The following is an 18,459-nucleotide window of genomic DNA, read 5'->3' as shown; positions in this document are numbered from 1 at the left end:
AGAAGCAAAGAAGGCATTTCTCACCTGCTAAGATACTCTATTGAAATCCAGTGTCAGAGCAATGGTAAAGAGAACCATGGGGGGATGTTAGAACCAGAACACCAATTCCTTTTTCCTATAAGCTGTTCTGTTATGTCAATCACAAGCATTACTTCTGTTCCCTTTGTGCTGTAAGTCAGGAAAGAATAAGGCCTGGCAATCCACAAAACACCTTTTTTCCTTGTATGGGGCCAACTACACAACAGATAGTGGTGGAACATCACATTCCAGTTCCAGTCCCAAGAGCATCATACATTGCTCCCAAGGTAGGAGACTTAAGTCTTCTTCCTGTTTTGGATCCTGCTTAGCCCCACATTTTAGATAGGGCTGAGCTTTTTCTCAAGTACATGCAGCAGACCAGAAGCTCAGGAACAGACAGAAGACCTTTGTTCAAAGAGGCCAGTTATCAGAGCTGTTTCCTAATATTACTGCACGTAGCAAAAACAGGCAGGGAAGCTGGGGCCCCAGGTATGACAACTGTGAGCTCTCATTTTACAGGACAGGCAGGTTAGAAGGGACAGGTACAAATACTACAAAGTGAACTGCAGCATTTTTAAAAGCTGGTACAAATACTACAAAGTGAACTGGAGCATTTTTAAAAGCTACAAACATCTATTTGCCTAACCGTTTAAAACTAGACACATACAGAAAAAGGCAGCGAGAGCAAACAATTTCCTGCTGCTCCCATTAATCTTGCCTGCACGCACCAGGAAAGCAGTTTTACTAGTCAGTCCTAGAACGTCTTTGCTGGATAGGACAGGAGACAGTTGGCAGTTTCTCTCTGATGATACTCATATGAAGAACTGAAGCAATTCACAGGTTCACACACTAGCAGCTATTTCATGTTCTCTAGCTTAACAAAAAAAAGGCATTGAAAGAAAAGTTGCCCATAACTTACAGAAAGAGAAAGAAAGAGAGAGAGAGATGCATGCACGAACACGTACTGGAATAGTAAGAAGTTGCACTTGCTCCATGCACCAAAAGGAATGTGGGTCCCAGAGTTAGGACAGACACTGCCTGACAATAACTTGGCTCTGCAGGCAATCAGTGTTGCTAGCAGGCTCAGAACTAAAAACAAAATATGCGAGGTTTAAGGCAACCAAAATCCCACAACTCCTGTGTGCGTGCATACACTGCCTCTCATTCCTGTGCGTTCACTCATGCTTCTCAAAGTTCCAGCGAGGCCAATTCAAGAGGACTTCCCATCCAACATGTAATAGCGACACATTAAACCTATGACCAGGGCTCCAAAGAGGGGGATTAGCCATGTTGACCAGGAACTAAAGGGAGAAAAAAACCCACACACAAGACAAAAAACAGAAGAAAGCAGTAAGTTAATTTATTTAACATACCCTACATTCATGACTGCCTTGATCTAGCAAATTCTCAATCCTCTCATAGTAGTCGGTGAGAGACCAAATACTTAGACACCAGTAGATGCTCACCTTCAACAAGACTGACTTCTCAGCCAGTGTCCTCATGGAAAGGTAAAATGTAGGCACCTCTCCTGATTCAGTGCTACAGAGAGCTCTCCTCCTCTCTGGTGGACCCAGAATGTGCACATCTAAGTGCCACTTAAACAACAGGGCATGAATTTGTGGTGTTCACCTAAATCAACCCCACTACGGAACAGAATAGATTGCAGCCACAGCTAAATAAAGTGAAGGTGTGGACCAGAGAGTATAGATCTAGGATGAAAGGAGGCTCCTTTCGGACAGGATGGAGCTCAGTGCGGAGGGACCTGTCCACAAGGACTAACTACCTCTCCATGTTGAAGTGGTGACCTACAGCTCTGAATTATCTTGCATTCAGTCAGTCTAAAAATAGTAGCTCTGCATTCGAGTTCTGGGATTTCTGCTTTGCCCACTGAACAAGACAGACGTGCCCTAGATCAGCGTTTCTCAATCTGAGTCACAACCCAAAAGTGGGTCGCAAAAATATATGAAAGGGTTGCGAATAAACTCTACAAATGGATTCTCCTTCAAAGTAGAAAAACATGGGAAACTGTGGGTTTTCCCCAGTAGGCTAGCAAAGCTCCAGCCTGTGAGGGGCTGCTTGAGCCCCCCTGCCCACACACAGGGGGGTTGGGGGGGCAGCAGGTTGGGAGCGAGGGTACTGGGCTGGGACTAGCCACTGATGTTTACAAGTGGGTCCTTGTCCAAAAAAGGTTGAGAATCACTGCTCTAGATGGACCACCCTGCCCTGTCACTTTCACATTCCCATATTAAACAAGATACCATACCTGAGCTGGTTGCCAGGTGTTGCGTCTGGATCCTGAGGAAGGAAGGGGGAAAAGGAAAAGACATATTATACAAATGGTGTTAATAAAGCTACAAAAGGAAGGTGGAGGTGACACAGAATAACCCTCCCACTTGCCCTTCCCAGATCCTTCCCCACACCACGGGCATTTTGTTCTTTCCTCCTCATCCTGGTCCTTAGTCTGACCTATTATGTAAGCACAAGCTTGTTCTAGATCCATCCAATATCTGTGCAGGTGACTTATTCAATCTGCTGCATTCACAGTGGAGGAGAATGTGTGGATCCCCCAGGCCTGAGACAAATCTCTCACCTGTGAGCCTTTCCCCAAAGTGATGTTCCCCGGGACCATCTCATTTGCAGTCACTCTAGCACACATCGCCATCCTTCCCATCATTCAAACACAGGACCTAGGACATTTCAACCCCTCTGCACGTGTCTCACACCTCCAGGCAACCTTCCTAATGTCCAGACAACTGCCACGCATTCTGGCTGCCTTCATCTCCTGTCTTGATAACTGCTCCTCCTGTGTGGCCTCCATGACATATCACTGCTGCCCTCTAAACTAGTCAAGATGGCCTCCTGTTATTCAACCCATATCACGTGTTCCTTCTGCAAGTCCCTGTGCTACATACCCCACTTCTACCATATCACATTTAACCTTATCCTTCACCTCCAAGTCTCTTCATAACTCTGTCCCTCCCTCCCCACCATTGTTTCCGTGGGCTCCATCGTTATATTACTGATCTGCTGTGTGTCTGCCCCTTCCCAGAAACATCTTTGCAATTGCAGCTATGTCACTCTGTGTTCATGGTACACCTCCTCTGACCTCATTTTCAAGCCTATTTCCCTCTCCTTCAAATCATCCCAAGACATGTCTTCCAGGGTACCTACAAGTGTCCAGTCAGCTGTCCGTGCCTTGGATAGGTGCACATGGCTGGGTGCTAGCACACTCACATTTTTTAAAGAAAGTCTGAGTCACAAGCACTGAAGTCCTCTTTCAGCCCCTCTACACTTCTACCCAACATGTTACACTTAACCATTTATGCTGTATTTGAAAGTCAGTGACCAGAATGGGCACTGGTTTAAAGGTGGGGTACCACTATCATTAGAAGAAAGTGATGTAAAGCTGGCAACATATTTTTATGATCCATTTCCTGCATTATTTTCTATCTTGTTTCTAACACCACCTGTTTGTTCTGTTTTCTGTATCACACTGGACCGTGCTACTTCCCTGCCTATCTGAGGCATAACAGACCAGCTGGGCACCCAGGACAGTGCAGTGCATAGAGGCAGCAGCAACTCCTAGATGTTACCATGTTGCTGATGCAGCTGCTGCCCATCGCCCTGCCTTAGTTATGCTACTGCTGCCTACAGCAGAGCAGAAAGGTCTCTCCTGAGATGATCCTACAAATTCAGAACCCAGCAGAAGAAAGGATTAGATTTCTCCTGTTCCCCAGGCAGCAGCATCTTAAATATAGCCAAGTGATTTTCTCTTTGTCAGGGAGCTGCCCAGCCCTTAAATTTCTTAGGACTCCACAGAGATCCACTGTTTTGACATATGTAAATAGCAGTACTCTGTATAATTACTGCATTTACCCAATGCACAATGACTTTGAATAAGATGGCTCTCCCCACGATAATTAGATTCTATACATGGAAAATTATAAATTTGTTATAATTTCCTATGTACAGAATCAAATTACTGAAGGGTTGCCTTAAGTTTGTCCCCCCCACCGCCGTGATGGGGAAAGCATCAGTGGTGGTGGAGAAGGAGGGCAGCCTGACTCTCCATCTCGTGTCCCTCCATTCATGGACACCCCCACCCCACAGACTCAACATTGCCACCCAGCTCCTGAACCTGGATCCACCCACAGCTGCTGCTGACTTCAGGCTGTGGCCCTGCCCCCGGTGCCAGGGTTGCAGCAGCCACCTGCTGATACCTGAATCCAAGATGGGCCCCCCGGGGGAATCTTGTCTTGGATTTGAGTAAATACAGCACCATGCCCAGACTGGCACCCACTCCTACATACATTGTAGTCAAGCTCTGCATCCATTTATGAAAAAACGTTGAAACAGAATGATCTGGAAGGCCCATGGGCAGGCAAAACCTTTCAGTTCTTCCATCTCGCCAAGCTGGGGTATGACCTGGCTTGAACTACCCTTTCCAAGGCTGGTTGTAGCAAACAAACCCTCCCAGGAGAGACTTAAGCTGCTTCTCCCTTCAGAGCACTGCTAGTTCCTTTACTGTTTCGTGGTGCCAGGCTACTGGCAGTAGCCCCACTCTGAATGATTTCTAATGAAAATGTTGTCTAAGGCAGAGTGTTAGGAGCCAAGCCTCCAAGCCAAGCATGAAAAGAAGCCAACTGCAAAGCACATATTTAACTCCTTAATGAGGTTGCGTCTATCATATCTTCCCCTTATTAGTGTTCCAGTACACTGCCCCATGCTGGTCCTGGACTACCTGAGTTTTAAGCTACATCCTAACAGCTCAGTGATGTTAAACACAAAATTCTTGTTCTAAGGCCAAACACAAGTGGTTGTACATGTCTCCAGAGCTAAATCTAACAACACTAACAGTTCAGTGATTGGGACACAGCGAATGATGCAAACAGGTCTGCGGTTCAAGGTGTGGAAATAACCCAGTGCTGATGTCAGGGGGGAGAGGGCACAGAGAACACTTCCCATTGCATGCCGAGGTGCCTGCTGAGCTTCAGAAGAAAACCAATTTGCTTACAAGGTTTATTTAATAATCACAGGTTTTGTGTAAACAAGAAACCACTAACTCAACTCCATGGACAAAAGTGTGAGTGACTCAACTTCCTCCCTCCGTGTTTAAGCTCCAGGGATCGAGGTGGGCAGCTCAGGAAGAGCGGAGCATGGAAGTAACCCCTTTGGTCAGATCAGAGACTGTTCTGAAAGACCTGAGAGCCATATGTAGCCCCCCTCAGCTGGAGTACCCAACCTGCCCTTGTGTAACATGGGGCTGTCTTACTGTTTGCCAAGCACCAACAGGACATTCAGCACTACGCGAGACATAAAAATAAGGACAGATGATCAGTTCTTGGGTCCAAGGACTAACAGACCAATGCAGAGCAAGTAGGACAGAACTGGGAAGTTCAAACAGAAGGGAATAACGTGAGGTGACTTAACAAGGTTTGTGTTTTGTTTTAAAGTCTTATTTCTTGCAGTTGGCACAGAAAACTAAAGTCCTTGGGAAGGATTTAGAATGAGCCAAGTGCGACTGCCTGCTGGCCAAGGCTGGGAGGGTATTCCACACACAGCGCTGGCAACAGCATGCCTACAGGAACCACCCACACTCAAAGAAAGTCAGCTCTCTTCTCCCTTCCATCTGCTGGTGGGTTTCTTCATTAGGGTTAGCCAAGGGAAGAGCAGCTCAAGCTAGCCAGTGCAGTTAGAAGTGAGTAGTATTGTTAGACCAATGCACTGGCTTTTCACATCACTTCTTTTATTTCAACTCTGTTTCAGCACAGAAACACAGCCAAGTGCTATAGGAACAGACTTCCAGCAGAGGATTGGCATTTCCTGGTTTCCGTGGATGAAGAACTGAGTGGACATTTATTTATATGCCGCCCTTCTCAACGAAGGCTCAAAGCAACTTGCAACAAGAGAAAAAAAAATTATAAAATAGGAGAGAGAGCAGAACAAGACAACTTAAAAACCAAGCATCCCTTTGTGAAAATAAACCAGGTTCCAAAGCGTCACACTGTCATTGAGCAGAACGACCCATGCAACATGAAGGCAAGAGTCTCCTGCAACCCCCCTTCTCCTTACAGCAGATGTCTGAACCAGACAGGAAGCCTTCCGGTAACTCCAATGGATTCACTGTGACGGGGAGACTCACTTAACTCCAAGCTAGGCATGAAGGCAGACAAAACGGCTCTGGCTAGAGGAAAATTTGGTGTGCCACAGAAGCTAGAAGTAGATGTAACCAAATGAAGTAGATAAGCTGTGCCAGGATGTGTCCATTGATCTTGTGGGACAACACATGACATCTTCCCTGCTTACAGTTCCCCCAGACATTTTGGGGCACAACTCCAGAAGAGGGGAAAGCTGGACAGGCACTCTCAGGGCTTGAGGGGCCCAATCCTATGTGGGAATTAAGGGGTGGGTGGGATCGAGCCCCTCAAGTCCTCAGAGTGCCTATCCAGCTCTGAGCTGTCTGCACTCTCATGCCATAAAGCCAACAGACCCAATAAAGCAGTGGAAACTATTACCACCTCTGTCACAGCCACAAATGTGGGGCACACGTGCCATGACAAATAGTATAGGTGTCTGTCTGCTTATCCTTGTGATGGCAGAAGAACTGTTATGGCAGCACAAAGACAGTCTGTTTGCCACCAGAGAGAGGAACCAAGAGGCAGACAAGCCTAAGGAGCAGGTCTGAGGAGTCTGCTGGAGCAGAGTGTGCATATCAGCAGCTTCCTAGCCACAGAACATGGGGTTCAAGGTTAGAGTCTGCCAAAAGACACTTCCCTTTTCCGTGAACAACTTGTACCCCCAGTGGCTGGGGGGACAGGGCGGTGGTGGCAGCAGGAGCTCCTGTAGCCGCTACCTGCAGCGGTGGGAGGAGCGCTGACCAAGGGTCAATGACCACCCGCAGCCACTGCCAGCAGTGGAAGCCAGCAGGGATTGTGGACCTCCCACAAACACCGCTGGCAGTGCCACTGGTGGGGTGTCAAGTGTCAGCAGTGTCTTTTTCTACGGGGTGCACCTGCACCCGCATGCATCTCCTATGCATCACCCCTGCCCTTTTCCATTCCCATTCCTCCCAGCACTCTCACCTGGCACCAGCTCTGAACTGAAGAGCTGCATAAATATGCCAGCTCCAACTGCAGAACCACCCAGTATGAAGGAAACAGAACAGCAGTGGTCAAGAGGTGCATGTTGACACTCAGCCAAACTAAAGGGGCCTGGTCACATCTGGACCAAGATCTGTGTTTTAGAGAGCAGTCTGCAGGACATTTACTAAACATCAGAGGATGAGATTGCATACCAGTGCAACCAAGAGCAACAGCTGTACTTAAATGGAGGCTCAAGTGCTCTTGGAAGACTTCCCCAAAGTTCAGGCAAGAAGTTGATGCCAGAGAAAATTATTGTCTTAAGCATGGAATTGCCAGCTCCCCAATGCACTGTCTGAGCTACACAATGTGACTAAAGCACAAATTGTGCATGTAGTGTTCCCTGTTCAACCCAGCCATCCTTCAGGTATGCTTCCCTCCACAAAGGGTGGCTAGGGGAAAGAAAGTGAAGTATAAAAGAGCAGAGCTAGAGACCCACAGGGCTCAAGACAGAATACACAAGGCCCCAAGACATCAATAAATCAGTTACCAGAGTGAAGATGTGCTGGGGTAGGGGAAAAGCAGTCTTCAACAGCTTGTCCTATGCCACATCAAGCGGAGAAGGGGGTTTTTAGGCTCCAGATATCTAAGCACACCACAGAATCTCTGGTGTTATTCTTCTTCTGGCACCACAGCTTGCTTTTCTCAGTCTCCTTTTAATAGTCCTCCAAAAGAAGACCTAAACTCTTATCTACACACCATAATCTTTTCTAGTTAGTGTGCCAGAGCACACTACATGTCAGTATGTCCTGCACATCTGTAGGGGATAACCAAGTTCTCAAGAGAAGATTGGAGCTAGGAAAATGCTAAATGGGAACAATAAAAAAGATCCATTAGCCCTTTTTGATGCTACCATTTGAAGAAGCTGGTCAAGGCCTACGAGCAGACTTTGTATATCTTGCGCTTATCTTGGGCTAGGCTGAGAGGTATCTAATAAAGGAACAGGCAGAGTGGGAGCACTGCTTGGCACCCCACTGCATTTCTCTGCTGCTTGAGTTGTAAGTGGAAGATTTTATCACTTCTCCAGACACACAAGAGCCCTTTCCCAAACACACAGCTAAAGTGAAGAAGCCAGCACTGAATCAGCAGTGAGCAAAGATGTGAACCTAGGCCCAGCACCAGGGAAATTAGGATGGAGATCCTCCCTTTCCCTTTCTGCAGAGGACCAGAAGATTCCAGTCATATTCAAGAGGCCAGTTGGGTAACACTAGTTACTCAAATGTTACTCAAGGGGTTAAAATACAATGCATCACATACTGAGATGACAGGCACCTTAGAAACACATGAGAGATTAATGGGAAATACTCAATCACTGTGTCATTTGTACTGCAGATATCAGTGGTATTGTCCTGTACTTAGAATGAACTATCACAGAATTACGTTTCTAGGCCAGGAAGCAAGGTAAATGCCTACCACTATATGCTTGCATTTGCAAACAACAGTATTAATGCATGGCACTCCCCTCCAGCTTGCCAGCCACCAACATGCAAACAGCTGACCCTGCAGGGATCTCCTCACATGTGCACCTGCTGGGGCACTGTAAGACACCGTACCTCTGAGGGGTCTGCAATAGACTGTGTAACAGGTGCAATTGGTTTCCACTTCTGAAGGTCTTTAACCTAATGATGAAGCATTGTTCTGGCTTCTCCAGACATTAATATGTCTGCGTAAGCCCTTTCAAGGGCTGCAAATACAGGGCAATTAAGGCTTTCCTGACTGCTGGGGGAACATCTTTTGGGTTACCAGGGCACCTCCCTGGACATCATGTTTACAATCAAAAGGTGATGTTCTTAGGACAAGTTCAATAAACTGAACTAGGACATCATGCTCACTCCAAATCCGTATTGACACAAGCAGGGGAATAGGGATAAAAAAAAAAGAAAGGACAATACACAGATAACACACATAATGCTCAGAACTGGTGTTTGAACAATTATTCTAATCTCTCCCTCTGAATGACTGAATTATTTAGTGCAGTAGAACAACACAGAAGGAGACTAGCACCTCTTACAGCCAGGACTGCAAGCCAGCAAGCGGCTCCTCTCCATGCCCAGGCAAGAACTTCTGTGCCCAGATCAGAATTAAACATGCCTCACCTTTACCAAAACTAATTCCACTTGCTTTGCAGTTTGGGTCACTGTACAGAAAGTTACATCTACCTGGGCTGTCTGCTGCAGAACTCCTGAAGTGTGCTGACCCTGCAAGCCTCCCCCATGTTCAGTCTGCTTGCTCTATATACTGGATTCACAAAACAAATCCAGAGGAGTCTGCATTACTCTGAAGGAAGAGGGGTTAGGATATCCCTGGTAGTTTTATTTCTGTTCTAAACATTGGAACTTCTGTCTAGCAGCTCATCATATGCAAGAATCACTTTCCCTGCCAATGTAGCACAGCTAATCCTGGCTGGAAGGTGGCACCTACATTGCCTGGACTGGCATAGCAACATTATAAAAGATCCAAGGATGGGAAAAGAAGACAGATCCTGTCTCCCTTACCATTTCAAGGCAATTTTGTTAGCTCCAGTTACTAGAGTTGGACTGTGGCAGGACACCAAGGCCAATGCGCTGACTCTCAGTAAAAGTGCAAAAATGGTCTTGGGGATAAAAGGTGAGAATACCACTGATACCCATACGAAAAGAACATAGCAGACCAGTTTCACTTCCTAGTGGTACCGGCACTGCAGGGAGCCCCTACTTCCCACCGAGGATCAGGCTGTCAGGTTCAGGTGGTTACTCTATTTACGCCACACTCTTTCCAGAGGTCTTCACCAAACCACCCAGTCTCTGTTCTTTACATAACATTTCTCACCTAGGTTAAAAACAAAAGCAGCCTAATGCCACATAGTGTGGAAATGGAACATCTGCTAACTAAATGTAGCACAGGCCCCTCCACATTAATTTTAAGCAGGAAAGGAAACAAAGAAAACATAACAAATGAACACTGAGATCTTACCTTAGACCCTTCATTTTTACGGTCACACTGTTGGGAGGGGGGGAAGAAGAGAAAAGAGAATAGGGTAAATACTGTAATTTAACCTTTTGGAAAGAAGTTTTCAGTCACCAAGGGAGAATCAGCATGCACACAGTTGACACTGCTTGAGCCACTGCTTGGATTATTTTGACTTCATCTCTCATGTAACCAAGCCTTCAGCACCCAAAAAGCGCTGGCTTTAACCTGCTAAAAATCAAATCAGGCTGAGGGCAGACGTATATTACCAGCTATCCCACACCACCTTAACATCCCGACTCACATTATAAGGAAAAGTTCAGGGTGCTAAATCAGCCCAAAGGGACTTCTTTAATACCATGGACTGAACTGCAGCCAAAAATCACTTCTGGATGATGGAAGAGAGAGGACTGGTTCAGCTTTTAATTTTAAGTACCCTCTGTTTCATCAAGTAATCTCTTTTGCTGGGGAAAAGTAGTACACAGCTCATCACTGTGATAACAGACCTGGATGAAACTGCCTGCTGGGTTATGTAAAGGGCTCTACAGTCAGTACTGCATTCACTCTTTCACATGCAATGTACTTGGACAGAAGGACATCACAACCAGTTCCTTCTTACCGGGTGAACCTCTCCTATGTAGCACTGCTTAAGCATTTCCCTGGCATCTATCGAATGTCCAACATCCTCAAAGCTCTCTGTGGCATCTCTCCCAGCCTGCTCAAGTAAAACTTCCTCTCCACCTGGATGCTGAAAAAGAAGGAATTCAGTGAGCACAGTGCTGTGGGATAAAAGAAAAAATATATTTTTGAGAAGCTTTCCCTCCCTCAAACACACAGCTACTTTCTACCCTTTTCAGTTCAGCACAGTCACTGCAGACCAAAAACTCAAGAAAAGCTCCGCTGAAGATCCATTCTCCAATCTCCCAGCCAGGCTGTCAAAAGGGATGAAAGGGCACTGCAGGGTCTGGCACACCCCTGAAATCCAGCCTTGCCAGCTCTACTGATAGGAAAATCCCCACAGCAACAAATAGCAGTTTCCCAACTTCCAGAGAGAGCCACTGACTTGAGCTTATGGGTCAAGTCTGCTCTGGAGTTCTTAGACAGGCTGGTCCAACTCCTGACGTACTTGTGGATTGCTAATGCAGCAGTACAACACAGCAGTATTAAGCCATGAGTTAGCATCCAGCAAGCAAAGCATAAAGCTATGAGCCCCCACTGCAGAGCTTGGCACATGGAACACACCACACAGGACACTAATTCAAGACTGCAACCAATCTAGGCCAGAAAAAACAAAAGAACAAGCATCTTTGTGACCCCCCCACAGCAAGACTGACTCTCTTGCTTGCAGAGATGTCTGTTCCTGGCTCTCTCCTGTTCATATTTCCCATTTTGCCCATCCATAAAGAATTCTGTCCCATCTTCCTCGCTTGCTCAGGAAGATGCAACTGATACTGCATGTGTGCGTGGGGGTGATGTTACCAGTTTGCTTCTCAGCATGCTGCAGTAATAGGCTGCTTATGGCCCTCTTCCCACACAAAGCAATAAAGGAGAGAGACAGAAACAGAGAGAGAGGTGAACTCTGCTAATGTCATAAGCCGATGCAACTCCTGCCTGCACGCTGAAGCAACCTGTATACCAGCACGGAATGTGGCCTAGTTTGAAATCCAGGAAGCTGTGCTGAGTGCAGCAGCCAGGGAGAGCAGCAAAGCTAAATGTTACTGTTTGATCTTAATTTTAAAGACTCACCTCTGAAGCACCTCAGTCTGATACTAGTTTCCTTCTTCTTAGGGACATGCTCCTGGCTTCCTCCCCTAGTTCATGTGGAGCCCTACCTCCCAGCTCATGGCTGGAAAGCTGGAATGACCGGCAATCAACCACTTCAGAACAAGAGATTACCAGCACAAGTCTTTCTCCCAGTGTGCCCATGTCTATAGAAGGTTTTGACAGCACAGTCTGTTAGGTGTACGATTACAGATGTCTGCGCCATTTCTTGATGGCATGGGCTGCATATAAGTATTTTGCAGGCGCAGGAATCTCTCTTAGAAAGCCACACTCCTTATCAATATTCCTATCCTAACAGAAGTTTCTAGCACAGACCAAACCTAGAGGCCAAGGGGTATCTGCTGGTGGAAGCTCTCTGGCTGTGCTCTTTCTGCAAGGGCTGGATACATTTCTCAGTACCCCACCACTGGCCAGTTCAGAAGCCAGAAACAGAACTCCAGCAGCAAAGATCACCAGCCAAAAGGCCTGTTAAGGGCAGCCCCCTAAGAGTAAGTGTGCGAACAATCAGCTCGAGAGAGATCAGGACTCTAGGTGCCTCTGGGCACAGGGCTTTCTAAAGCATCCACAACCAAACATGTAGACCAAGAAGGTGAGGCTCACTCTCTGCTACCTGAAAGTTTCCCCTGCAGCCTGTGAGCCTGCAGAAGAGAAGATACACAGGGACTGTAAATTCATTACAGCAGAGAAACACCTGTTTCCCTTTGCAATCTCTCTTTCCTCCCACAGACACAGAGCAGTAGTTAATGCCCCTCCTCTTCCCCCAGACTGCCCGAATCTGCTGCCAAAAATCCAGATCTTTCCACTTGGATACTACATGTCATACCAAACATACCATGTTTGTGATCCCAACACCAGGCAAATCATTGAGCTCCAGTCACAGATTGTAGCCAGCTTCTGCAGCCCTCAGTACTTTGCCCTGGGTGAGTCCCCAGTTCTGTCCAGGTCCATAACAAACCTTATTAATAGGCGGCTTGTGCTGCCTGGAGCAGGCGCAATTGGACATTTGCTGTCTTAGACTTCAACAAAAGCCAAGCAACACCGCTGTAATAGAGTGGGCCATTGGTGACTGCCAGGTTACATGTCGTTATCCAGAACAACCTTCCAGCTCTGTCAGAGCCCTGCTTGCAGAGCCATGGGACTTCTACCAGATGTTACTTTCAAAAATAATTTACTTTTTCAATCCACCCATCCCAAAAAACAGGGGCAGACAGCGGAATCCACAGAGGCTGGAGTAAATGTTACCTTTTAGCAACACTCTGCTTTTGTAAACAGCAGGCAGAAGACTAGATCGGCACAGTTCACTCATCCTTCCACTCTTGGGTCTGAAATGCATTGACACATTCTCTAACAAAATTGCTGGATGGACTTGCTAAAAAACCATGTAAAATAAAGTTATATGCAAGAAGAATAAAGAATAAAAAGAAAGTTATATGTGGACATGTGCAGCCATCCTTCACCATGATCAGCCCTTTGATCCAAGTGGACTTGCACTCATGAAGACATCACCAGACATCACCTTTCTAAAACTGACTCCCTAGTCTAGACACCCAGCAAAGGAGCCAGACAGTTCTTACCTTGTCATACCAGAGCAAATGCAAAAACAGACACTATTTGTGTAAGAGATCGGTTAGTTTTCCAGGAAACTTCATAAAGCTACAGCCCCTACAGGGAAATTAAAAAGCTCTGGGCAGTATTCAAGATTCAGTATTAAGACTGCACCGCAGGAAAAGGTAAGAGGCTAGAAGTTAATGAAGCTCTTAATAAATTTTTTAATTAAACAAAAATGGGAATGCACACAAATAAGCGAGCATTTTGCCTGGTGCCAGGACTCAGCTTTCCCTCAGCAATAGCGCTTTAACAACCAGAATCTTTTCCCTGCTGGAGTAGGATGTCTTCATACTTAATGTATAGGCAATAAAATAACATCAAGGGCCATTGACACCTGTTCACAGCAGCACCCGAATGGCAAAGCGTTTACTAGTGCTGGAGCGTACCACCAGTGCTGCTGGAAAGAGAAGACTGGGAGATGGAGGCCTGAGCCACAACCAGACCTCACACAGGCCACCGACTCAACACACTCATGCCCTGACCCCACTGTAAGTCACAACAGATGCTTGAGAGAGGAGCGTTTATATTGATCTCTGACATCAAACTCTAGGTCAGTTGTTTCCCCTGAACAAGGGCAGAGGTGATCAAGGAAAGGTGCTGTACTCCCAGATTCAACTTTCCCTCACTTTTAATGTATGTCTACTGTTGTACGGGGGCATCTCAGAAACCGTTTGCCCTTGTACCCTATTTCTGAGGCAGCCTCTACCATCACTAGCCCCAAGAGTGGCTCAGGGGCAGACAGTGAGCCTCTCTGTTTTTGGGCAATTCAGATAAGCTGTGGGGGAGGGACACAAGTCGATGTCCCTACCCCAATCCCATGCAATGAGGACGGGGGACTGTGGCAAACAGTACATGCAACAGGTCCTTACAAGGATGTGGTACAGGAACTCCTGAGTGAAGCCAGAGTTCCCATTACACAAGCTTGTCATACCAGTTTGCATCCAGGGGGCTGGGAACAGCTCTTGCCAACCCACTAAGCCAAAGATAAACGCTGTACACAAGCTCAGAAGTGACACTAAGCTCTTTGGCTAATTAGGCCACTGGATCAGACAGGACACGTGACAGTTAGCTTGAGGAGAGATGCAGAGGCTTTCATCCCCAGTCCCTGGTGTTGGAGTAATAACATGTTACAGGCAGCAGCACTGTTGTGAAAGAATGACCTGCAAGTTCTGAACAAGGCCAGAGAACAAGGACAGGAGCCACCCAGGCAGGCTGTGTTCATCTTACATGGGCCTAGCAGGCTCTTCATTACCTGAAACTTGTTGAAATGCAACAGAACCCTTCTCTGGGGGTCATTAACTGTTCATCTGAAAACACGTCTGCTAACAAATAAGAGCAGGAGTCCAGCCTTTGCTCCCTGCCACCAGCCCTCGCAGTGCTCTGGTCCCAGCCATCTTTGAGTCTGCAGGAGACAAATGCATTGGGACACATGGAGGATTTTAAAACCTCAGCTTTAACCTATTCCTTGCTGCCCATGCTATGGAAACAGGAAGCTGTACCCCTCAGCTCCGTGGCACAATCAGCCATGCAATAGCTTTTTAATGATGCTTTGACCCTCGCCTTTCCAGGACAGAAACTTTGCTTCTGTCCCGGTCCAGAAAGTGTCTAACAGGCCACTCATTAGCTTCACGGTTTTCATTCCACAAACAGAAGGTAGCACTTAGGGCACCACTGATTTTGGTTTAGTTTGAATACAACTTCATGTAGGATACAGCTATGGCAAATCTGCCCAGCCTGCCTTGCTTATGGCCTAGGCTCTTTCCATTACGAAGCTGAATTGAGTGGATTTCATGAAGTCATGTCTGTCAGCGAAGGAGGAGGGCAAAACATGCTCATCCTCAGCCTATCCCTTAAGAGGCCATGCCCAAGGATTCTCATTACTGGGGCCACTCTTCCCAGAGAGTCAGACTTAGCATCGACTTCAAACCCACTCCGTTTGCACAAACATATAGGAAATAAACTTCCCCGCTCCTCCACCTGCATCTGAGCACCCTGACATTTCTTGTGGTTTTAGAGTCAGGCTTTTCCATGAGGAACTTCTCTCTCCTCCCCTGCATATGTCAAAGGGCCACACCAAGGGAAAGCGAGCATACACAAAGCTCTGTCAGGTTCACAGTACAGCATCTTGTTCAATCACCTTCATTTCATAGATTTCATAGACATCAGGGCTGTATTGTTTGTAATAGCATCAGATAAAAACCTTCAGAGAAGGCAGCTTTGTGATTTGTAGGGTCTCTTTACAAAGGGACAGAATAAGTTTGTTGCAAACACTCTTACTTGTTAAAGATGGCTCAGTGGTCAGCACGTTAACCCTGGCTCTCCAAAGCCCAGCCTAATTCCCTTCCATTGGCTTCCAGTGCAAACCTCGGCAAGTGACTTAGATCCAGATACACAAAGGTCCTTTGGCACCAACTCCTACTCAGAACTGAACTCCTAATACTGGGGCCTTTGCCTTTGCATATCTCAGTTCCCCATCTGTATGGGAGGGATAATACCTGCTTTGCGGGAGGGGTTGTAAGAGTATCTATGTTAAAGAGTGACAGCCATTTTTGTAATACAGGTGTTTAAGACAAGCAGAAATGCAAATGGTGGGGAGGATGTTAACTGCCCGAAACAGCAGCGTGACCACGGTGAGGAACTGGAGAGGAGCAGGCTGGCAGAAGAGCGCTGTTTACAGCTAAAACAGATTATAATGATAAAAAAGGTACCTTGACTCCTTCCTCTGCTTCCCCCTGGCTGTTCAACACAGCTGTTCAACATGGGTGGAGGATCAATTCCTCCACCCTTTTCGTTCTACTTGTGAGCTACATCAAAAACTAGGATAAGGTATTTAAAGACTTTTGCAACCGCAGCACAGAGATACTACTGTAACTTGCATCCTTAAGTTTAGTATATTTAGACTGTAGACCAAATGACAGCATTTAATATTCAAGAGGGACAGACAAAAACAGCTGTGCTTTACCCCAAGACTTCAGAAGTATGCCCTCCACTGCTGCAGAGCCAGCCTGGGGAGAGAGAGAGACAACAGCCAGCACAGGGATTTTGTGTGCAAAGGCAGCACCTGAATCTGCAGATCTCCCTCTTTTCATCCAGTTCTCATGACCCAATGGACTTTTACCATGGGGCAAGTCCAGTGTCTTAGCTGCTGTTCCCATTATGGAATCAGTGATGCAACATTACAAAAAAAAAAAAAAAAAAAAGCTAAAATAATCTAGATTGCAACCTACACACTTCAAATATTCAGACTGCCCAACACCTGGTTAGTGGGAGACCAGGAAGCAGAGTTCAACAATCTCCTAACAGAGGCCTCCTAGAGTTTATGCAATCACCCTGCGATAGCACTTCAGTGAGTTCAGCAATCCTGTACAAATAACATGTGGCCCAGGGCTAGAGCAGGCAGCAATTAGCAATTGCCCAAGCAATTACAGAGGATTGGGAGGAACATTCCATGCTGAACCCCCGACAGCTGCAGTTAAAAGCAATTCAGAGATCTAAAAGCAGAACAATTTATCAGCCACTATGATATATTTTAAACAAGCCTAAAGTCCCTGGATCTGACCGTCTCCATATTGCTCTCCAATACCTGTATTGATTACACAGTACTAACAGGGCTAGAACTTGCTTTGGTCAATAAACTAAGGCCTAATCTACACTTAAAAGCTTTGCTGTGCCAATAAACAGTGTGATTCCTGCCAGTAGAACTATGCCATAGACTTTACTGTAGGCACAGGCTTGTGCGCACTCTAGAAGACTTCTACTGGTCTGGCTATACTAGCAAACCCCACCCCAGGCCAGAGCAGCCTTGACAAGTAACTGTAGCTTCCTTGTGAAAAATTAACTGTATGGTTAAATGCTCTTTTTGTGCTGGTAATGACATCAAGCCTAGGGGTTTTGCTGGTATAACATTTTCATTTAGAATAAAGAAAAATAATAAAGAAAAGCCTACAAAGGATGGAAGACGGGATTAACCTCCAAGGAGGATTATTTTGCACTGGGCCGGTCCTGCAGGAGCATACCAGGAAAGCCAAAGCTGCAACTGAACTCCAACTAGCTTCGAGCACCAAGGACAATAAAAAGTCCTTTTTCAGATATGTGGGGAGCCGGAGAAAAAGCAAGGGCAACATTGGACCCCTGCTGAACCAGACGGGACAACTGACACCCAGGAAAAAGCCAACCTATTAAATGGGTACTTTGCGTCAGTCTTTCATCAGTCCCAGGGGACGCCCATGCCCGCTACGGGACAGGGAGGTCTGGGTGGGGGAGATCCCCTGCCCTCCATAAATGTTGACCTTGTGAAGGAACATCTTGAGAAGCTGGATACCTTCAAGTCAGCTGGCCCTAACAATCTACACCCCAGAGTAATCAAGGAGCTGGCTAGTGTCATAGCCCAGCCCCTGCCACAGATCTTTAAAAACTCCTGGCACTACACCAGAGCTCCCAAAGACTGGAAGAAGGCCAATGTGGTGCCTATTTTTAAGAAAGGGAGGAAAGTGGGTGTGGCTAACTATAGGCCCATTAGCCTGACTTCTATCCTGGGGAAGATCTTAGAAAAGTTTATTAAAGAGGCCATCCTTAATGGACTGGCCGAGGTCAACATCCTAAGGGATAGCCAGCATGGGTTTGTTGTGGGTAAGTCTTGCTTGACCAATCTCATTTCCTTCTACGACCAGGTGACCTATCACCTGGACAAGGGAGATGAGATTGATGTCATTTATCTTGACTTCAAAAAAGCCTTTGATCTGGTATCCCATGATCACCTCTTGGCGAAACTAGCCAACTGTGGCCTTGGGTCCACCATGATCCGCTGGCTGGGAAATTGGCTCTGAGGTCGGACCCAGAGGGTTGTAATTGATGACACTCATCATGGTGTCCTGTGAACAGTGGGGTCCAAGGCTCTGTCCTTGGACCCATATTGTTCAACACTTTCATTAATGATGTGGACATTGGAGTCAGCAGTGGACTGGCC

The 18,459-nt window shown here is 46.6% G+C and overlaps 1 protein-coding gene across 3 annotated transcripts in view; it reads right to left on the bottom strand.

The window, feature by feature from the left end:
• Nucleotides 1-1,177: 1,177 nt before the first annotated feature.
• LOC109310744 (cytochrome b5 type B) overlaps nucleotides 1,178-18,459 on the bottom strand; it is a 21,138-nt gene continuing 3,856 nt past the window's right edge. Inside the window, exons 1-5 of one of the 3 annotated variants that reach the window (XR_002101301.1) lie at nucleotides 16,456-16,480; nucleotides 10,723-10,851; nucleotides 10,110-10,136; nucleotides 2,282-2,313; nucleotides 1,178-1,319 (exon numbers count right to left, since the gene is read on the bottom strand). Coding sequence is in view for 1 of the 3 variants with exons in the window: in XM_019536081.1 (XP_019391626.1) it covers nucleotides 1,229-1,319; nucleotides 2,282-2,313; nucleotides 10,110-10,136; nucleotides 10,723-10,877 (305 nt within the window). In the remaining 2 variants the exon portion in view is untranslated. Of the gene's footprint in view, nucleotides 1,320-2,281; nucleotides 2,314-10,109; nucleotides 10,137-10,722; nucleotides 10,878-14,745; nucleotides 15,068-16,455; nucleotides 16,481-18,459 lie in introns of those variants that run through there. The other 2 variants (XR_002101300.1, XM_019536081.1) reach the window with 2 other exon arrangements.

The sequence above is a fragment of the Crocodylus porosus genome, unplaced genomic scaffold, assembly GCF_001723895.1.
Source record: "Crocodylus porosus isolate Cpor-Errol unplaced genomic scaffold, CroPor_comp1, whole genome shotgun sequence".
Lineage (NCBI taxonomy): Eukaryota > Metazoa > Chordata > Crocodylia > Crocodylidae > Crocodylus > Crocodylus porosus.
This window is presented reverse-complemented; position numbering and strand designations above follow the sequence as displayed.